Raw genomic sequence first — 22,096 nt, 5'->3', positions numbered from 1 at the left:
CGGTGAGTCTTCAGAGGGATGCAGTGGATGCTCGTACTCCCAGGTCGTGACGCGGCACGTGGCGCTACTCAGAACAACGAGTGTCACCACCTTTAGCAACATACAGCGTCTGTCAGCACCGGAGGAACATCTTTACTTTAGCGTTCGCAGTGTTTGCGCCGGCCGATGGCTATGATCCTGCTTTCCGCTGGGATAAGACGATCTGCACTAACGGGAAATGTAACTCCGCTGCTGACAGACGCTGTACGATTCCAAGACGAAGGAGTTTACCGTCTAGGTGTCAAATCCTAGATCCCAGGAAATCCAAATCTGGACCCTTGGCTACATGAGTTACGAAGCAGGTTGCAACAGTGCACTGCCCAAGTCGAACGCTATGGCCTGGGTAGGGCGTTTCGTGCGATGCCCAGTCCAAGGATCGTGTCTCAAGATGCAGCCTTACAGTTCGATCAAATTCGCCACCAGAAATGACCTCGAGTGTTGGGAACGGTATTTATAGTCCCCTAAGTATGCGCCTCAACGCCCACCAAGTTTACCTTCACCGAACTTCGAACAACAGTACACTCTCCACACAACACCACTCTTCCTCCTGTGCCAACATCACACGACCATACAACCAGCTTCACGATGCTCTTCAACGCCGCCGCCGCCGCCGTGTTCGCCCCTCTGCTAGTCATGGGCAACGTTCTGCCTCGGAACGCTGGCAACTCGCCCGGCTCAAACCGCTGCGATGCCTCAACTTTTAACAACGGCCAAGACTTTGACATTCCACAGGCACCAGTCAATGACTGCCGGCAGATGGTTGAAAACATCAATAGAGATTCTCAATTCTCAGTGTCCCACAGCTGGGCGAGACCATTCGGCGGATATGGCGATTGTACGTCACAGAGCCTCCCACGACAATTCTTGAATATACTGACATACCATTTCCAGGTGCATTCAACGTCCGCGTCATTGCTGGCTGGCGGAATGGCTTGGTTGGCGGTGCGGATGCCGTTGACCTTCTCACTGATTCTGTCAAAAACTTCGGTGAGGCCAACAAGGTTTCCAGCAAGGGCACCTACAACCAAATTGTCTCCGCGGAGGGCGAAGTTACGTGCGATTCTGTGGATCGTGGTGGTCAGGTCAGAGTTCAGTGGATTGTTGCCAGCTCATCGTACAACCCGTCCAACGATGACTAGAGGCCGCGTCAGACGGGTTTGCTAGAACCAGGTTGTAGCAGAGCTGAACATGGCATTTCTGGTGTCGAAGCTTGGGCATAATCAAATATACAGAGCAACGGAATGGATCTTGAAGCTAGTAGTCAACCATACGACTTGATCTTTCAACCACACACAGCTCTGATACAGACATCACAGTTCGGCATCCACACTAAAGCCTTTCGATAACCGTCCATGCCTCCAGCCTGATTCGCAGAATCGTCGAACCAGACCATCATCTCCTGGTCTGCTTCGGCACATCATGATCCTCTAACCCCTTATTCGGCTCCAACGGTTCGTATCCATCGCCCGTGCAGTCCTTCTCATGGAACGAACGGCAACCCTTTTGTACGGACTAGCACCTACCGTCAAAGATGCAGAGCCTTCAGCCTCGTCAGCCTGGCGTTTCCGCCCTGCCGCTGATGGTGCTTCGCCAGCTATCAGCTGCTCTGTCGTGAATGGAATTTAGTCTCGGCAGTAGGTGCTTATTCCCTTCGCGCAGACCATCACGTCACAGCAGAGGCCTGAGTACTCTACGCGCACAACTGGACCGCCATACCTGTAGAGCTTGGAGGTCCGAACGACGTAGCCGACGGCGTTCATGGCGTCGCAGTGAGGATGCTTGTGTCGTCCGCCTGCAGGCTCGATCAGGCAGCGATGCGCCATTTGGAGTGGTTGAGCTTCTGGCTGAGGCGTCTCTTGGTAGGCTGGAAACTTGCTTGTTGCTGGCGATGAAGGTACTTCCGACATGGTGAGGAGGTTCCTTACTGGAGAAGGACTCCAGTCACTTTCATGCGATGATCCGGCATCATTGGAGTGGCAAGACAGCACACTCTCAAGTTTGCTTGCACTCCTTTGCAAAGAGTCCCCCTTACCACCGATGCAAAGAGCAGGCAGACTGCCTTCATCCCGGTTTGGTCATTCTACCTCTTTCCCTCCGATTGTCTTATACTCATCCAGTCACCTCTGAACTCCTCACAGCAGGTCGCTCCGGTATCCCCTGCTCCCAAGCATGAAAGTACGGACCTTCCCCCAGAAAGCCGGCATGCAACTTCATCCCTACGATCATGTACGACAGCCACATCAGCTCTGTGTACGTGGTTCTGTCGCCAGTCAAGTAATCTCCAATCTTCCCAAGCATGTGGTGATTGACAGTCTTGTTGATGCGCAAGGGTTCGTTGTGATAGCGTTGCCTGGACGATTTTAGCCGTCTTGCAGTCTTTGAAGTCTGTTGAGAGGAGATTTGGCCGGACCAGACACCTGAAAACCCACGCCATCAGCGAGCTTCCAATTTGCCTTGCGCGTGGCTGAATTCAAGCACTCCGTTAGTGTCGTACTTCTCGCAGAGGTAGCCGATGCTGGCACCTGACTGTAAATGATCATCGGCACTGAGAATAGCATCTCCGGAATTTCGTCATCTTACGCCCCTGTCGTCAAGCCAGTATCAGAATACTGGACTGTAGGGGGTACCCTGCCATTCGGATTAGGAGCGAGATAAAATTCATCGTCGACGTCTGTGAGTGACAAGAATTTCTGCTCATGTGGGACGCCTAGTTCTTCGAGAATAAGTGCAACTTCTACGACCTTAGACAGGTCCTGTAAGATGCATAGGAGATCTAGATATCCGATGAGTTGCTGCTCTAGTACGATACCTGACCCCCTCCCGGGCCATCTTAGCGAAGGCGTTGAACACACTTCATGGTCAAGCACGAAATCCCATCGAGCATCAAGTGTGCTCCTTATCCGTCACCACATTGCACAAGATACTATCCGCCCGACCGGTTCCTTCCCTAGCACTGCCGGCTAGGTAACATTGAATAGATCTCCTACGGGGATCGTGCCCTCCCTATCGCCATAAGCACGACACTGGACCGCATTGACATCCAAGTTGAGAGCCAGAAGATCACCCGGTCTCTTAGTCCCTCGACCGATGCGTACGGACGTCGCGACAGACTCCGTGTCAGTGCCTAGAGCTGTGAGCTCGTTGATCCATGTTGGCCAGTGGCTGCAATAGTCTGGGTGCACGCGGTCTGAGCCGCAGACGTAAACCTGTACACCTTAGTAGATATCGTACGGAGTGTGATTGCAAGTGCGATAGCGGCGCTAGGGGTCTTTAGTTATTCTCTGTAGTTGAGAAGTTCTTGGTGATGGCATAATACCTTGATGGCGGTAGGGAACGCCATGGTTAGACCAATTTACAGAGGGCTGATGACAGCGGAGGTGTGCATGGAGGTTGTCGGATATGTGCTTCTACTCTGTGTGAGCCGTTTCGCGAGAGTCGTGCTGTAAGCGTGCAAGATCGGGAGATTGTGGACACCTCTTTTATGCCCTCTGTTGGCGTGGCTCTTGCCACGGTCCGTGTTCCACCGCCTCGCCATCGCAACCGATGCGAGCTCGATGCCCTCAAATTCCGGCTTGAGCTAGAACATGACGATTCGTGTTGCTCATCATAGGCTGCCAACAGCACACTGACTGGAGATTTGCGGTCGCATAATTTTGCAAAGGTTAAGTCTGCCTCATATTCAAGCAGCACTACAGAAGTCACGGCATTCAAGACCAGCGTACGATGTACGTGAGACTGTAGCACGTTGATCAGACTGGAGAGCTCACTGACCCACGACTACCCGACTCAGCACTGCAATGTAGTCTCCACCGGTGTGAAGACTTGCAATGGTCGACAAACGTGGAGACTTGGAAAGAAAGTATAAGCAGCCCTTTGACGCTGTCCATAAGTACAGAGTAGAGTATACTGTCGCATGACCCTGCCTATGATCATCTCTGGCCGGAGATCCTGAGCTTCGACATTTGTGTTGTCCAAGCTGCAAAAGCACCATCTACCAGCTACACAAGCCGCCTCAGGCCTTCTCGTCCTCGCCTACGATGTAGCAAAGTATAGAATACATCCCGACAGGATCACCTCCAAGATCAAGAACATGATTGATATCAAACGTCCCACCGATTGGTATAGAGCCTTCTACATCGCCATACGCGCGGCATTTGACAGCATTGACGTCGACATTGTAGACTGGTCCACCGAACTGGATGTGCGTCGCCTTCGACTCGCTGCGGCCTTCGCGGACTGCGAGTTTGTTGATGCTGGCGTACCATTCTTTGTAGGCGCTTGGGTCGCCGTTGTAGCCGTAGACTTGGAGGCCGATTTTGTAGTCCTTCGTCTGGATCGAGGTCAGGATGCTGTCAATGGGTAACGGGATGGGGAGGGCATACTGCTGGTTTCTGAGGCACTCCGACAGCGAGGGTGGCCAAGGTTGAGAGGGCGAGGGCTGCAGACTCGGTGAACATCTTGAGTCGAGGAGATGTGTTGTACTGAACTGTGGTCGAAGGTGTTTCTCAAGTTGCGTTCGGCGGAGAACAGTAGGCAGTAGATATATCTCCAGATGGCATTCGACATTGGCAGTGCCATGTACTGCGACGATGCCTAGTGATCCAAGTGATACCCCTTTGCCTCAGAAATGCATAATGCTGCAAGACATGGTACGATGAAGTTCCTGCGGTGCTTCATGGGATGACTGCCTGAGCGTGGTTCTCGTGACCTCGCGCAACATCAAAGCAAGTCTTCGCGCAAGACACAGGCACCAGTCGCTCAAATGCTTAACCTGCAGTGCCTGGATTGTGGCTCTTTGCAATGATGAATTATGACAACGACTCCACCTCAACGTACACTTATTGTTGCAGCTTGGCGCACTCGCGCATCTGCTGACGAGGCAAACTGACTTGGCGGAGGCCGAGGAGCGAATTGTGTTTCGTTGCAATGTCCATGTTCTCTTGCGGTCTGTTCTCTGCGGTACAGCCAATGGCATCCGAGCGTTTGCAAGACTGCTGATGGCGCGACTGCCGCTACGCTTGAAGATGCAACTGTTCTGCCTCCGCTTCCCTGAGGGAAAGCCTCATCGTCGTCTCTTGTGGTTGCTCTGACACCTCGCGTACCTTTGTGTGCAACGAAACGCGGCAGCTGTCCTCCTCGACGATCTCTACCTCGAAATCGCGATCACGACCAGGATACCGTGTTTCTCGGCGCTGCGTCGTCGCAATTTGCTGATTGTGGAACTGGGTCGTGCTGCCACATTGGAAACTCTCTTCAAGATTAACGGAGTCATCCCGAGCGCAAGTATCCTGCGCCTTATACACAACTTGGGGGGCACTTCTCACCTGCTCTTGCGAAGCGCTCACATCTCCGGCCTTATGGCGGAATGCCTTGCAGCTGCTCTGGCACCTGCAATGTTCTTATACGCAGCCGTAACGGTATACCTTCACGCCCGCTTTCTCAATATCGCAGTCACGGCGTGCTGTTTCTGTAGCTGTCGCGGCGGTTGTTCAGTCACGGTATCGCAACCATGCTTTTCACGTCTTCTTCTTCTCTTCCATCCATTTCTTCTTCTCCTCCTCCGCCCATACAGTATTCAGCTTGTAATCCATATCCTTCGGCAGCCCCGTCGTCCCCTTCGCCTGTCCCTTCAACAGCACCTTCGTCATGCCCAGCGGGTTCTTATCCAGCATCCCAAGTCCTTTGCCCGTCTTGTTATCGCACAGCCACCTCTCCGCCCCAATCGACACATCATAGTCCTCTCTCACCGGGTTGCCCATCACATTGCACACGAAGCTCGGCACTAAGAGCACATCGCGGAGGACGATCTTCGAGTTTTTCGGTCCTGTCGCTCGTTTCGTGTCGCCGACGATTTTGCGCACTTCGAGCTCGACGTCGCCTACGCCTTCGACGAGGTGGGTAAGGTCGTTGTGGGTGCTGCTGATCTTGGACTCGAAGGGTGTGAAGGTAGTGAACCACTCGCGATTGTTAGCGACGTGGACGTTCGAGTCGAAGGACCAGATCCAGTCGATGTTGTAGGCTGGCTCTTTGGGTGGCATTATGTGCGCCTGTGTTCCAGTCGGAGGAGAAGAATTAGAAGATAGGAAGTAGTCGGCGAAGGAGATACGTAAGTACTGTCGCGATCTAAGCGTATATATAGGCAGTAGCCTATTAAAACTAAAGGCTATAACGTAAAGCACCAGTGAGCTGGGAACACTAGTGAGCTGGAAATTTTGTCTTGGCACGACCAACTTCTTGATTATCGTACTATGTCTCAACAACACTATATACAATCGTCTAATAAAGAAGGCAGAATTGCTCTTGCCCTCTCTACCTATCGTCAGGGCCAATTTCCGAGTCTCCTACGCGTAGCTACAGTATATTACGTACCTTATTCGACGCTAACTAGCCGGTACTACGGAATCACTCCTCGCGTCGATACTCGCCCTATCTAGTACAAACTTACGTTAACCGAAGAACAGACGATTGTTCGATATATCCTTAACCTCGATTCGCGAGGATTTACGCCTACCCTTAGCGAGGTAGTAGATATAGCGGATAAGCTACTCGGTAAACGCGACGCGGATCCGGTAGGTAAGAACTAGGTAGAGAGATTCGTTTCGCGCTCTACTAAGCTTGAAACGGCCTTTAACCGAGCGAAGGACCGTTAGAGAATACTCTAGGAAGATCTAGAAGTTATAAGGGCCTAGTTTAAGCTTATATAATAGACGATTACTAAGTATAACTATAACGAGGATATCTATAGCTTTGATAAGACGGGCTTTTAAATAGGCGTAATTAGCTCTATAAAAGTCGTTACTAGCTTAGAATAGCGCTCTCGCCCTACGGCTACTTAGCCTAGTAATAGAGAGTAGGTTATAGTTATTTAGAATATCTATACCGCTAGCTACTCGACCCCGCCCTATTACGGCCCTAGGCCTAGCGAATGTCTAGCTAGTACGTAGGTCACGTGACCGCGCGTACTAGCGTAGTACCTCGGCTTATATATTGCCTCGGCGTACCTTACGCTCCTCTTTCCTACGTACCTAGCTACTTTATATTAATACGACTATAAACCGTTATACTTAGCTAGGTCTCTATATCCGTAGAAGAGCTACGATAGGATCTATAAGAGCGTAGATTATTAATAATAACCGTAATAAGAGATTACGGCGTACGATAAAAAACGCGCGACTCGGTATAAGAGACTACTATAGGCTAAGTAGTACCTAATATAGTACGACCCTAAGAATAGCGAGGCTCGCTACTAGCTATACGACTAGTAGTATAGCGCGAGTCTATATTTAATATATAGACTTAAGGATAAACGTAGGAGTAGTAGTAGACTACCGACGACGCTATATAGTTGTTATAGTCTCCCTATAGAGTGTATAGAAGGTAGGGACAGAAGAGCCTTAGAGTACTTAGAAGTCGTTAAGAAGTGACAGTCTAGCTTAGTATATGAGCGCTAAGAATTATATGCCCCGTAATATTCACTACGGGACCTAGCCCTCCAAATTCACCCCTCTACTAAACCTTAACAGATTCACTTCGGCTCGTAACTATGTGACTTACGGCACTCCCGCGAGCACCCGCGACTACGCTAGACCCTAGAAGAAGCACGTGAAAGACTCGGAACGTAGGGCAGGTTAGAATAAGGTTTTGAGCAAAGCTACTAAGCGCGGCTTTATACGGGTTAGCCCTATTAATACGGGGACACGTACTCGCGAGGGTCGCGTATAAATATCTAGCCTTCCCTAGGCCTCTCTTGCTTTCTTCGTCTTTTGTTTTGTATAGCAATTATACTATACCCTTTTATATCTGCACTTCGTACCTATATTCTCGCTTTTACCCTTATATCTTATAGGCTAGGCTCTCGCCCTAACATTATAAAAGACTAACAAACCGTTAACTACTCGAGTCATCCTTATAGGTGACCACGCCACCGATAGAAGTGTCAATCTCGACAACTAAGGCACTCTATTCCACTTTAGTAAGTAGACTAACATCCCCTTCTCGAACGCCGCTACCTTCGGTGCCTAGGCAAACGCTAACCCCGACACCGCCTACGCTCTTATTAACCGTACCGTCTCCTCTTTCCGCGAGACCGCCTAGTAGGTCGAGCAAGCAAACAACTAAGTAATATACCTTTAAGGTATTATAAACACCTTCTAGAACCTCGCCCCGTACGCCGATAATAACCGCCGCTAGCACTTCTCTAAGAAGGTTAACGACCTAGACGAGTTCGACGGTAACAAGAGCAAGTTTGAGGCATTTAAGACATAGCTCACTATCAAGCTATTAGCTAATACCGACCACTTTCCGTAAGAGAAGGACAAAGTCACGTACGTCTTCTCCCTCCTTCGGGGAGACGCCGCGGCTTAGGTATAATACTATATCGACAACGCTACGTAGACTATCGGCTACCCGGACGTCCTTACCTTAATATAGGACCTCCGTGCTACCTTTAGTAATCTAGACCGTAGAGCTACCGCCTAGAACGCTATCTACAACCTCCTCTAGAAGAACAAGAGCTTCGCCGAGTACCTCGCGGCCTTTAACCGCGATATCGGGTTTACCGGCTATAACGAAGAGACTAAGAAGAGCACTCTCCGCCGTAGTTTATTAGTAGAGCTTCTTCGAGCCCTCGAGGACAAGGACGTCGGTGCTATAAGCTTCCGTAAGCTCGTCGAGACCTACTAGCGCCTCGACTCTAATATAAAACATACCGCCTCTCTCCTCGCTTCCCGTTCTTAAGGTCGTTAGCCTCGTAGTCCCGGAAGCTACTTCGCTACTCTACTAGGCGCCGCCGCTCCTACGGCTCTCCCTCCCGTCTCTATAGGTAACGCTATAGATCTTAGCGCTAGTGCCGCCGTCCCTCGAGTCTAGGGCCTCGTTAACGGTAAGCTTACTCCCGAAGAGAAGCTTCGCCGTCGCTAGGCCGGACTCTATACCTACTACGGCGGTCTAGGCTATATCGTAGCTAACTGTCCGTAGCTCGCTGCCCGTAACGCCCGTAACCCGGTTCGCGGCGCTATCGGCGCTATCGAGCCTACTCCTACTACTCCCGCTAAGTAGGAAAAAGCCTAGGTCTTCCTTATCGACGCGATAAAGACTAAGAATAACGTTTACCGAAAGTAAAGAGAGGAAAGAAGTTAAGGATTAATATAGTATAGCTAGACCTATACGACGAGACGGGCAAGGACTACGCTTATAAACCGTTCGTTACGAATATAAATGTCGGCTTAAAGAAACTCTCTTCTTCTAATCTCACTCTTATAGATACTAGCGTACTAGGCGAGTCTTTTATAGACTATAAACTCGCGACCTCTCTTAACCTCGAACCCTAGGAACTGAAGTACCCTCGCACCCTTAAACTCTTTAACGGCATAGAGACTACTACTAGTAAGATTACTTATATTATATACACGTTAATCACCCTCGGAGGCAAGCGTATGTCGATCACTAGCTTCCTTACGTCCCTACCGTATTAGAAGTTTATCCTCGGCCTCCCCTAGTTTAGACGATACCGACCTATTATCGACTAGACTTCACTTACTGTTAGCTTCCCTCTAGAAGTTCCTCCGGCACCTCCGCCTTCTCCGCCGCCTTAGCGCGGTCCTAAGTATACTAAGATCTTCTAGGTAAACGCCGCTACCTTTACTACTACTACTAAGTAGCCTAAAGCTTAAGTCTTCGCCGCCTCTCTCCGCGATATCGACATCGCCCTCGAGAAGCTCGATAAGAAGCGTATACCTACCGACCCTACTACGAAGGTCCCTCCTTAGGCACACTATATCCTCTACGTATTCGATACTAAAGCCGTAGACGAGCTACCTCCTTATCGCCCTTACGACCACAAGATTAAGCTAGAAGAAGGTATAGAGACACCGTTCGGACCGTTATATTCTATATCCCGAGAAGAGCTTATCGTCCTTAAGAGATACCTCGAAGAGAACCTAAAGAAGGGGTTTATTCGAGCGAGCCGTTCTAGCGCTAGCAGTCCCGTTATATTCGTTAAGAAGCCCGGCGGTAGTCTACGCTTCTACGTAGACTACCGAGGCTTAAACGCTATTATAAAGAAGAACCGCTACCTAATACCGTTGATTTAGGAGACGCTCGAGCGCCTCTCTAAGGCCAAGTACTTCACTAAGCTCGATGTCATCGCTACGTTCAATAAGTTACGAATAGTAGAAGGATACGAGTATCTTATAGCCTTCCGTACTCGCTACGGGCTATTCGAGTCGCTCGTTATGCCCTTCGGCGTTTGTAACGGGCCTAGTACCTTCTAGAACTTTATTAACGACATCCTTTAGGAGTTCCTCGATTAGTTCTATACTGCCTATATCGACGACATCCTAGTCTATAGCGAGACTAAGGAGGAGTACCGCGAGCACGTCTATAAGGTCCTTTAGAAGCTCGTAGACGCCGGCTTGTAGCTCGACATCGATAAGTACGAGTTTAAGAAGACCGAAGTCAAGTTCCTTAGTTTGATTATTACCGTAGACGGCATCAAGATAGACTAAGAGAAGATCGACGCTATCGTCGAATAGGATGCTCCTACGAACGTCAAAGAGGTCTAGGGTTTCCTAGGCTTTACTAACTTCTATCGCCGCTTTATCTACGCATTTTCGGGCGTAGTACGCCCTTTAACGAAGCTCACGCGTAAGGGTGAGAAGTTCGCCTAGACCGACGAATGCTAGGAGGCTTTTGACTTGCTTAAAGCGAAGTTTGTTAAGAACCCGCTTCTATAGCACTTCGATTTCGAACTAGAGACCCGTATAGAGACCGACGTATCCGACGGCGTAGTAGGCGGTGTCCTACTATAACGCCGCTCGCCTAAATCCCCCTAGTTACCTATCGCCTTCCTCTCTAAGAAGATGACCGCTACGGAGTATAACTACGAGATCTACGACAAGGAGCTTCTCGCTATCGTTAAAGCTTTCGAAGAGTAGCGCCCCGAGCTCGAAGGCTCTACTATACCCGTCCAAGTAAGCTCCGACTATAAGAACCTCGTCTACTTTATAAAGAGCAAGCTACTTAATCGTCGCTAGGCCCGCTAGAGCGAGTTCCTCTCCCGGTTCAACTTCGTGATCTCGTATACGCCCGGTAAGGCCAACTCGATAGCCGACGCCCTTACCCGCCGCCCTAGTAACTCTCTAGTTGATCGAAGAGGGGGCCGGCAAATCGTAGAGCAATAAGTTATTAAAGAGCACAACCTCTCTTCCGAGCTTCGAGAGTACCTATCGAACGGCTAGCCTACGCTCGCCGCTTCCTTTGCTACTCTCGTGCTCGCTCCTACCTACCTTAACGAGAGTAACGATAAATCCGAGCCTAACAAATACGCCTCGGACGCTAAGGACTTAAACGACGATAAAGAGGGCTTAGTAACGACCGACGGCTTATCCGAATCAGACTTTAAGGGGTTTGATAATAAGGAGCAGCCCGAAGGTATTATAGTACAAGTACGAACAGCGTACGATGCCAATATAGACGCCTAAGAGTTAGTTCAGGCCCTTAAATCTAGCGCGAGGACATTCCCGGGCTTCTCGCTATCCGAGTACGAGCTCTAGGAAGGTGTCGTCTACTTCCGTAAGAAGCTTTACGTACCGTAGCCCGAAGGCTCTAATATCCGAGCTAAGATTCTTCAAATTATCTACGACTCCGCCTCTAGGGGTTACCTAGGCGTAGGTAAGACCTATAAGCTCCTCGCTAGGTATTACTAGTGGCCGTATTCCTAGAAGGACGTCCGCCGCTACGTACTGAACTACGCTACTTACCGAAGAGCTAAAGCTAACCGCTACCGTCTCTACGGTCTCTTATACCCTCTCCCGGCTCCTAATCGTCCGTAGAAGTACATTACTATAGACTTTATTACCGATCTTCCTTACGGCAAGACCTTTAGCGGCGTGAAAGTAAAGGCCCTTCTAGTGATCGTGGACCGTTACTCTAAGGACCGGTATATAATCCCGTACTAGAGTATAACCGTAAAGGAGACTACTCGCTTATTCTACGAATTCGTCTAGCGCTTTTAAGGCCTCCCGGATAGTATCACCTCTAATAGAGGCACCCAGTTCATCTCGTACTTCTAGAAGCGTCTATATACTATCCTAGGCATCAAGCATAACCTCTCGACTAGTTTTTAGCTATAGACCGACGGCTAGACCGAAATTACGAACGCTATCCTCGAGTAGGTCCTTCGTTACTTCGTCGACTACTACTAGAAGGATTGGCCTTAGCATATCCCTACGGTAGAGTTCGCTACTCGTAACTAGGACTCGGAGACTACTAGCTACTCTCCCTTCTATACTACGAGAGGTTACTACCCTCGTATAGGTATAGAACTAGAAGAACCTCTCCCGCCTACCGAAGACGTAAACGAGTAAGTAGTAGACGAGTTCGCTACTATGCTCTTATAGATCTATAAAGAAGTTTACGACGAGATAGTATACGTATAAGCAATCTACGAGGATCAAGCTAATCGTCGTCGCTAGCTAGCTCCCGACTACTAAGTAGGCGATATAGTCTACCTTAACTCTAAGAACATTAAGACGGACCGCCCCTCTAAGAAGCTGAACTAGAAGAACCTAGGTCCTTTTAAGATTACCGAGCGTATTAGTTTATACGCCTACCGGCTAGCTCTTCCTACGAACATAAAGATCTACGACGTCTTCTATCCCGTACGCCTTCGGCCGTCGGCTAAGGACCTATTCCCGAACCAAAACTAAGACATACTAGGTCCTCCCGATAAAGTAGAAGTCGACGAGCCTATTAACCTACCTTCTAACGACTATACCGTCCGTAAGATCCGGGGAATCCGCGTAGAGCCTAACGACGTTAAAGGACTACCGCCGATCAAGTATAAAGTCGAATAGCAAGGTTGCCCTAAGTAGGATACCTTATAGGAACCTATCTAACATATCATCTTTAATCGTCAAGCAATCGAAGAATACTACGCCCGCGTAGACGGCCTAGAAGTTAATATCGATAGGCTTGTTGAAACAGGTACGGGTGGATGGCAGCGGAGTGGAGTAAGAGATCAATCTTCAACTGACTAATAGCACGAGCATGCAGCAATATATCAGGAACCAATATGTTGATTATGTTGGATGTCTATCTAAGCTAAAGGGGAGAGAAGGTATCTCCCTACAAGCTGAGTCATTGTGGATGCCTCAGGCTGCCAGATCACTTCCTGATTGTTGACTCCCTTTGAGATGCTACATCTTAACACTCCCACTCATCTCGTATGGGAGGTTACAGTCTGCTCACTTCCTGTCAATAGTACTTGGACCTTTTTATGACAGGTTCAGCTGGCTTACAAACCTCTGGAAGTGTGGACCAGTCTTTGGTTTTGTAAACCCGTCTGCAACCATCTCAGAGGTTGGGGTGTACTCAACAGCAATAAGCCTCCTCCACCAAAGTTTCCTAACAGCGTTATAGGCAATGTCAATGTGCTTCGACTTGTCATGAACATGTGCATCTTTCACTAGGGTGAGGGCAGCTTGATTGTCACCTCTTAATTGGACTGGTCTCAAATTTGATACAGTCTCCTGGTTTCCAGTGATTCTTGGTTGATGGGAACAGTCTCCCACTAACTCTGGACAATCCATTTCCCTCAGCAGTGAAGCTAGGAATTGGGACTGCTTCGCACATGCATTCATAGCCATGTATTCAGCCTCCATTGTGGATGTTGCTACAGACTTTTGCTTCTTGCTCATCCAAGAAACTGGTGCCCCACAGAGGAAGAAGACATACCCAAGGATTGAGACTCTGTCTGCTTTGTCCATTGCATAATCAGAATCACAGTATCCAATAAGGTGTCCTTTTCCAGACTTTGAGAACTGAAGTCCTAGATCAGGGTATGATCTTAGGTACCTAGTGATCTTCTTCAAAGCCTTCATGTGGTAGGTGGATGGGTCACTCACAAATGAGCTCATCCTTCCTAGGGCAAAAGCAATGTCTGGCCTTGTGATTGTTGCTGGCCACATCCAAGTACCATTAATACTCTGGTACTCTGCCTTGTCACACCTCTCATCCATGTGGCTTGAAGGTTTGAGGGCCTCATAGCTGTCCATGGGTGAGTGTGTAGGTGCTGCCTTCTCATGGTTCATTCCCATCTTGGCTAGGCTGTCCCTAACAAAGTGTCCTTGGTCAAGTTTCAGGATTCCTCTCTTCCTGTCCCTTGTGACTCTCATGCCAAGGATCTTTTCAGGTTCACCTAGATCTTTGATCTTGAAGATCTTGCCAAGTTCTCTTTTGAACCAGAGAACATCTGTCAACTTTGGTGCAGCAATTGGAATGTCATCCACATGTATAAGGATTATGATCTCCCTCTTCTTATGGATAAGTAGGCATGGATCCACTTCTGACTGTGTGAATCCAATCTCTCTGAGCTTTGACACACAGAGTTGATTCCAATCTCTAGCTGCTTGCTTAAGTCCATACAAGCTTTTGAGGATTTTGAACACCATGTTTGGTGGAAGCTCAACTCCTGGTGGTGGTAACATGAAGATGTCTTCATGGAGGGTGCTTTCTGTGAATGCATTGTTCACATCCACTTGGTGAAGATGAAGATCCTTCTTACACACAATAGCCATAAACACCCTAAGGGTGTCCTGTCTTACTGTAGGTGCAAATGTCTCCATAAAGTCAACACCAAACTTCTGTGAGAAGCCCCTTGCAACTAGTCTAGCCTTGAACTTTTCAATAGCTCCACTAATGCTTCTCTTAATATCAAAGACCCATCTTGATGTAACCAGATTTGCTCCTTTTGGTGGAACAGAATTTTCCCAGGTGTTGTTACTCTGTAGAGCATCTAGTTCCTTTTGGATTGCTTCCTTCCAAAGATGTCCCCATTTCTTGTCATTCACAGCATCCTTGTAGGATTTTGGAATTGGGACCTCTTGCTTGTATGCAATGGCTTCTACAGTTGCTGCAAAGGCCATTTCCTCAACTTCTTCCAGGAATTCGCTATCCCATGGTATTGAACTGTCCACTGATTGCATGGCTGCAAAGAAAGCTTGGTGAAAAGCAGCAAGGTTCTCTGAGAGGTCCATTGCTTCTCCCACTTCAGTGGTTAGTTCGGGCTTAGGGACCATGGATCTTGGGGCTTTCTGTTTCATGTCATAGCCCTCAACATCATAGTCAGCCTTTCTCTTTCCAAGGGATGATTTAGGGACCGTCACTTGTGACCTAGTAACGTCTATTTCCTGGGGATCTAGGGAGCTTCTCTCAATTGGCTGATCGATTTTCTGAAATTCCCCTACGTTCTCCGGAGGCTGGGGAAGTTGCACAAACAGCTTTCTCGGCTGAGCGACTTTAGGGCTCTCAATTGGCTGATCTATTTCGGGGGGGCTCTGATGGACGCCTGAATGGTAGGTAGATTGTCCTAAGGATACGTTCTTCCTCGGCCTTCCTAAGGGCTTCCTAGCTGGTGCACTGCTTGGTAGATTCAATGTTGGAACATTGAGACCCATATCACCTCCAGGCTGGTCCTCAAAGAAGTCTGCATGTGTGTGTTGTTTAACAGCTCTCATGTCTGGTTCCCAAAAGAGCCAGGCTTTAGCTGTGTTTTCAACATACCCAATAAACACTGCTTCTTTACCCCTATTCATTAGCTTGTCACTTCTTGCCCATTGAGGTTGGGATCTTGTGTCCATATAGACAACAGCTTTGCATCCCCAAACTTTCAAATGGTTGATGGTCGGTTTGATACCATCGAAAGCCTCATCTGGTGAAACCTTGAACCCATCGTAATCTGGGCCATTTGGCAGTTTGTTCCTCATATAAGTTTGGGCCTCTAGTGCTTCAGGCCAAAATTCAACCGGCATTTTAGCCTCTTCAAGCATTGCCCTTATAGAGTCCTCTGAGGTTTGTATTGACCTCTCAACTGGTCCATTCTGTAGAGAGTTGTATGCCTCAGTCGGCTCGAGCCCAATCCCCAAATCCTTCTCCCACTGCTTCACTAATGCAATAAGTTCTTTTGCATTGTCAAGTCTTACTGCTTTCAGCTGCGCTGATGATTTCCTCTCTGCTTTGATCTTCCAGTTCTGGAGAGCCACTGGAGCATCTTCTCTTTTCCTAAGAGGAAAGGTCCACTTCTTCCTAGAGAAGTTGTCAACAATCTCAAGCCAGTATTTGAATCCTAGTCTTGAGATTGGTAGTGGGCCACATATGTCAATAGATACAAGGGCAAGTCTTTCAGGTCTTCTCTCTGTAACTTTGCCTTTGTACTTCTTCATCTTTGCTATTGAGCATACTCTGCACTGGTGAAAGCCATCCTTAGGGATAGGAATGGGTTCTTTCAAGTCTGTTACCTTGTGAAGATTCTGGAGCAAATTCTTCCCAAAGTGTGCAAATCTTCTATGCCAAAGCTCCCACTGCTTCAGGTCGGTCTCTGATTGAGCAGTCACAAAGGCATTCTCCATTGGTGGTGCACATGATGAGTAATGTGCCCGTTCTTGTAGGAGAGGAGAAATCTCATCAATGAATGGAACCCCCCCAAGGAGCTTTGTCTGGACAACAGTCTCACCAGAGGGGGAAACAAGAGAAAATGATGGAGGTTGCACACCAAACTGCTTGCTAAACTGGTTCCATGAAACCAGGTTCACTCCTAGCTTGGGTACAAGCAGGACATCTTCCAAAACAACTTTTCTGCCAGCTCTCCCACTCATCTCTGCATTCCCAATATGAGTGGCCAATAAAAACCCACCTCCCACTTTGATCCATTTCTTCCTTGTCAAGGGAGTCATAGATCTAAAGAGGCAGCTTTGGTCAGTCATATGGGATGAAGCACAGGAGTCAAGTAACCACTCTGACGAGGGGAACTTGCCTTGGACTTCTGCAGTTGAGTGAGCCACTTCATCATACTCATCATCATCAGACATTGTCTCTGGGGATGAGCTGCATGGTGACTCTTGGGCGGAGAAACCTTTTCCAGTCTTCTTTGCTTTAGAGGTATAAGACTGGGCCTGGTTCTTCTGGAGTGACAGCATGTCAGAGCTGAGTTTCTTCACCATTTTCTTAAGTTCTTCCATAGAGGACTTCTCTCTTGGTGTCCTCCTTGAAGTGGGTGGTGGAGTTCTCTTCTTCTTGACATGTGTTGTATTCTGGGAAGATGGTGGTTGGGAATGAGATCTAAGGACCTTTCTTGCCTCAGGCAAACTAGGGCAGTCCTTGATCAGATGATCCTTCTCACAGAGAAGGCAGGAGAGTGGTCTTGCTAGACCTGAGGGCTTGACCCAGGTGGCTGCCATGCCATACTCAGCCTTAGAGGGATCCAACCTGGCTTCTTGAGCTTCAAGGATCTTTAAGGTCCTTTCATGATCCATCTTTGGCTGAGCCATGATAGTATCCCTGGCTACATGGTAGTCAGGTGGCAGTGAGCTTAAGAGCTGGGTCATCCTCACATCAGCTTTCCTGTAATGCTGACCCTCTGGGTCAACATCAGCAATCCTTTTTCCAAGAGAAACCAGGTGTGTCCATGCAGATCTGATGGTGAACTCTTCACTCATCTCAAAGGTCACAAATTGCTTTGTGAGCTCATGTGCATGGGTTGGTAGCACCTGGCTATACTTGTTCCAGAGATACACCCACTTCTCAGCAGCTCTTCCAGATTCACATGAGCCCTCAAGCTCAAATTCATCTTCTTCTGTGATCCTACTAAGGATACTGAAGTTGCATACTGCATTGTGTCTTGTCCATGTTGGCGTATTGAGGATCTCTTTGGTTGTAGCCTCTTCTTGGAGTTTCAGAGTCTTGCCCTTGATGTTGTCAAAAGACACTTCCATTAGGTCATCAATTGCAAAGAATGCTGATTGGCTCTCCATCTTGTATCTCTGAAGGTTGAACCATCTCTTCCAATTGTCCCTCCCAAGAATTGGGATTTTGCCTCCCTTCTCCTCTGTCTTCTCTTGGTATGAATCCATAATAAATTGGATGTAATGAAACAAGGTGTGTATGTTCCAAGGTGGTGGCTCAGATCCTGCTGAGGCTTCTGGTGTAGAATGGGAAAGTTCGTAGGTGTGGATACCAAGGCCTGCTTGGTAAAGTAAAGACGGAGCGGTGTGAGGTCTCGGGGCTAGGACACAGGTCTGTCTCTCCTAGCAGAGCTTCAAATGACTTACTTGAAGTCCTTCTTGATAGTATCTCGATGCAGTTCTGCCTACAGAGTATCTTCAAGGTATTGGCTTTGAGTAAGCCGCACAGAGTCCTTGTCTGGGTTACCTATCACTTAGTATCGAACTAAGCTCCTTGATAGGATAGACGGGGTAGACTTCTGATTCCCAGATGTTTTCTGCTACGATAGCAAGGGATACAAGTAACCTGTACTGATATAGGTTGCTCTTATTCCTGCACAAACCCGGGCTCATAACCTGTTGAAACAGGTACGGGTGGATGGCAGCGGAGTGGAGTAAGAGATCAATCTTCAACTGACTAATAGCACGAGCATGCAGCAATATATCAGGAACCAATATGTTGATTATGTTGGATGTCTATCTAAGCTAAAGGGGAGAGAAGGTATCTCCCTACAAGCTGAGTCATTGTGGATGCCTCAGGCTGCCAGATCACTTCCTAATTGTTGACTCCCTTTGAGATGCTACATCTTAACAAGGCTCTTCGAATCTAAGCTCTTCGACGGGGCTTACGAATAGTGTATCGACTATAACATTAGGCCTAGGCCTAGTACTAAAGCTGAACATCCTCGATATATAGAACTACTACGGCTTCGTAGGAACTTAGCTTTGTTCGGGGGGGCTACTGTTATAGTCTCCCTATAGTATATATAGAAGGTGGGGACAGAAGAGCCTTAGAGTGCTTAGAAGTCGTTAAGAAGTAACAGTCTAGCTTAGTGTATAAGCGCTAAGAATTATATGCCCCGTAACATTTACTACGGGACCTAGCCCTCTAAATTTACCCCTCTACTAAACCTTAATAGATTCACTTCGGCTCGTAACTATATGACTCACGGCACTCCCGCGAGCACCCGCGACTACGCTAGACCCTAGAAGAAGTACGTAGAAGACTCGGAACGTAGGGCAGGTTAGAATAAGGTTTTAAGCAAAGCTACTAAGCGCGGCTTCGTACGGGTTAGCCCTATTAATGCGGGGACACGCACTCGCGAGGGTCGCTATTATAGTCTCCCTATAGAGTGTACAGAAGGTGGGGACAGAAGAGCCTTAGAGTGCTCAGAAGTCGTTAAGAAGTGACAGTCTAGCTTAGTGTGTAAGCGCTAAGAATCATATGCCCCGTAACATTCACTACGGGACCTAGCCCTCTAAATTCACCCCTCTACTAAGCCTTAACAGATTCACTTCGGCTCGTGACTATGTGACTTACGGCACTCCCGCGAGCACCCGCGACTACGCTAGACCCTAGAAGAAGTACGTAGAAGACTCGGAACGTAGGGCAGGTTAGAATAAGGTTTTGAGCAAAGCTACTAAGCGCGGCTTTATACGGGTTAGCCCTATTGATACGGGGACACGCACTCGCGAGGGTCGCGTATAAATATCTAGCCTTCCCTAGGCCTCTCTTGCTTTCTTCGTCTTTTGTTTTATATAGTAATTATACTATACCCTTTTATATCTATACTTCGTACCTATATTCTCGCTTTTACCCTTATATCTTATAGGCTAGGCTCTCGCCCTGATATTACAAAAGACTAACAAACCGTTAACTACTCGAGTCATCCTTATAGGTGACCACGCTACCGATAGAAGTGTTAACCTCGACAACTAAGGCACTCTATTCCACTTTAGTAAGTGGACTAACATCCCCTTCTCGAACGCCGCTACCTTCGGTACCTAGGCAAACGCTAACCCCGACACCGCCTACGCTCTTATTAACCGTACCGTCTCCTCTTTCCGCGAGACCGCCTAGTAGGTCGAGCAAGCAAACAACTAAGTAATATACCTTCAAGGTATTATAAACACCTTCTAGAACCTCGCCCCGTACGCCGATAATAACCGCCGCTAGTACTTCTCTAAGAAGGTTAACGACCTAGACGAGCTCGACGGTAATAAGAGCAAGTTTAAGGCATTTAAGATATAGCTCACTATTAAGCTATTAGCTAATACCGACCACTTTCCGTAAGAGAAGGACAAAGTTACGTACGTCTTCTCCCTCCTTCGGGGAGACGCCGCGGCTTAGGTATAACACTATATCGATAACGCTACGTAGACTATCGGCTGCCCGGACGTCCTTACCTTAATATAGGACCTCCGTACTACCTTTAGTAATCTAGACCGTAGAGCTACCGCCTAGAACGCTATCTATAACCTCCTCTAGAAGAATAAGAGCTTCGCCGAGTACCTCGCGGCCTTTAACCGCGATATCGGGTTTACCGGCTATAACGAAGAGACTAAGAAGAGCACTCTCCGCCGTGGTTTATTAGTAGAGCTTCTTCGAGCCCTCGAGGACAAGGACGTCGGTACTATAAGCTTCCGTAAGCTCGTCGAGACCTACTAGCGCCTCGACTCTAATATAAAACATACCGCCTCTCTCCTCGCTTCCCGTTCTTAAGGTCGTTAGCCTCGTAGTCCCGGAAGCTACTTCGCTACTCTACTAGGCGCCGCCGCTCCTACGGCTCTCCCTCCCGTCTCTATAGGTGACGCTATAGATCTTAGCGCTAGTACCGCCGTCCCTCGAGTCTAGGGCCTCGTTAACGGTAAGCTTACTCCCGAAGAGAAGCTTCGCCGTCGCTAGGCCGGACTCTATACCTACTACGGCGGTCTAGGCTATATCGTAGCTAACTGTCCGTAGCTCGCTACCCGTAACGCCCGCAACCCGGTTCGCGGCGCTATCGGCGCTATCGAGCCTGCTCCTACTACTCCCGCTAAGTAGGAAAAAGCCTAGGTCTTCCTTATCGACGCGATAAAGACTAAGAATAACGTTTACCGAAAGTAAAGAGAGGAAAGAAGTTAAGGATCAATATAGTATAGCTAGACCTATACGACGAGACGGGTAAGGACTACGCTTATAAACCGTTCGTTACGAATGTAAATGTCGGCTCAAAGAAACTCTCTTCTTCTAATCTCACTCTTATAGATACTAGCGTACTAGGCGAGTCTTTTATAGACTATAAACTCGCGACCTCTCTTAACCTCGAACCCTAGGAACTGAAGTACCCTCGTACCCTTAAACTCTTTAACGGCACGGAGACTACTACTAGTAAGATTACTTATGTTATACATACGTCAATCACCCTCGGAGGCAAGCGTATGTCGATCACTAGCTTCCTTACGTCCCTACCGTATTAGAAGTTTATCCTCGGCCTCCCCTAGTTTAGACGATACCGACCTATTATCGACTAGACTTCACTTACTGTTAGCTTCCCTCTAGAAGTTCCTCCGGCACCTCCGCCTTCTCCGCCGCCTTAGCGCGGTCCTAAGTATACTAAGATCTTCTAGGTAAACGCCGCTACCTTTACTACTACTACTAAGTAGCCTAAAGCTTAAGTCTTCGCCGCCTCTCTCCGCGATATCGACATCGCCCTCGAGAAGCTCGATAAGAAGCGTATACCTACCGACCCTACTACGAAGGTCCCTCCTTAGGCACACTACATCCTCTACGTATTCGATACTAAAGCCGTAGACGAGCTACCTCCTTATCGCCCTTACGACCATAAGATTAAGCTAGAAGAAGGTATAGAGATACCGTTCGGACCGTTATATTCTATATCCCGAGAAGAGCTTATCGTCCTTAAGAGATACCTCGAAGAGAACCTAAAGAAGGGGTTTATTCGAGCGAGCCGTTCTAGCGCTAGCAGTCCCGTTATATTCGTTAAGAAGCCCGGCGGTAGTCTACGCTTCTACGTAGACTACCGAGGCTTAAACGCTATTATAAAGAAGAACCGCTACCTAATACCGTTGATTTAGGAGACGCTCGAGCGCCTCTCTAAGGCCAAGTACTTCACTAAGCTCGATGTCATCGCTACGTTCAACAAGTTACGAATAGTAGAAGGATACGAGTATCTTATAGCCTTCCGTACTCGCTACGGGCTATTCGAGTCGCTCGTTATGCCCTTCGGCGTTTGTAACGGGCCTAGTACCTTCTAGAACTTTATTAACGACATCCTTTA

The 22,096-nt window shown here is 48.3% G+C and overlaps 5 protein-coding genes across 5 annotated transcripts; 1 reads left to right on the top strand and 4 right to left on the bottom strand.

Moving 5' to 3' along the window:
* Positions 1 to 624: 624 nt before the first annotated feature.
* On the top strand, positions 625 to 1,178 carry CLAFUR5_00004 (Ecp2; the record flags this gene model as incomplete). The annotated part of the gene is made up of 2 exons (XM_047899152.1): positions 625 to 874; positions 931 to 1,178. 2 exons carry the CDS (start codon positions 625 to 627, stop codon positions 1,176 to 1,178), a joined length of 498 nt encoding a protein of 165 aa, XP_047755993.1.
* Positions 1,179 to 2,148: 970 nt separating this feature from the next.
* CLAFUR5_00003 (uncharacterized protein) lies at positions 2,149 to 2,579 on the bottom strand (the record flags this gene model as incomplete). Its single annotated transcript, XM_047899151.1, has 2 exons — positions 2,149 to 2,424; positions 2,457 to 2,579. 2 exons carry the CDS (start codon positions 2,577 to 2,579, stop codon positions 2,149 to 2,151), a joined length of 399 nt encoding a protein of 132 aa, XP_047755989.1.
* A 36-nt stretch (positions 2,580 to 2,615) lies between these two features.
* Positions 2,616 to 2,868, bottom strand: CLAFUR5_00002 (uncharacterized protein; the record flags this gene model as incomplete). The annotated part of the gene is made up of 2 exons (XM_047899150.1): positions 2,616 to 2,792; positions 2,854 to 2,868. The coding sequence occupies 2 exons, from the start codon at positions 2,866 to 2,868 to the stop codon at positions 2,616 to 2,618; spliced, it is 192 nt and encodes a 63-aa protein (XP_047755988.1).
* Positions 2,869 to 4,051: 1,183 nt separating this feature from the next.
* On the bottom strand, positions 4,052 to 4,496 carry CLAFUR5_00001 (uncharacterized protein; the record flags this gene model as incomplete). The annotated part of the gene is made up of 2 exons (XM_047899149.1): positions 4,052 to 4,369; positions 4,422 to 4,496. The coding sequence occupies 2 exons, from the start codon at positions 4,494 to 4,496 to the stop codon at positions 4,052 to 4,054; spliced, it is 393 nt and encodes a 130-aa protein (XP_047755990.1).
* A 1,059-nt stretch (positions 4,497 to 5,555) lies between these two features.
* On the bottom strand, positions 5,556 to 6,077 carry CLAFUR5_20394 (uncharacterized protein; the record flags this gene model as incomplete). The annotated part of the gene is made up of 1 exon (XM_059463230.1): positions 5,556 to 6,077. The coding sequence occupies one exon, from the start codon at positions 6,075 to 6,077 to the stop codon at positions 5,556 to 5,558; it is 522 nt and encodes a 173-aa protein (XP_059318843.1).
* Between the last annotated feature and the right edge of the window lie 16,019 nt (positions 6,078 to 22,096).

This window comes from Fulvia fulva, chromosome 1, assembly GCF_020509005.1.
Source record: "Fulvia fulva chromosome 1, complete sequence".
Taxonomy (NCBI): domain Eukaryota; kingdom Fungi; phylum Ascomycota; class Dothideomycetes; order Mycosphaerellales; family Mycosphaerellaceae; genus Fulvia; species Fulvia fulva.
This window is presented reverse-complemented; position numbering and strand designations above follow the sequence as displayed.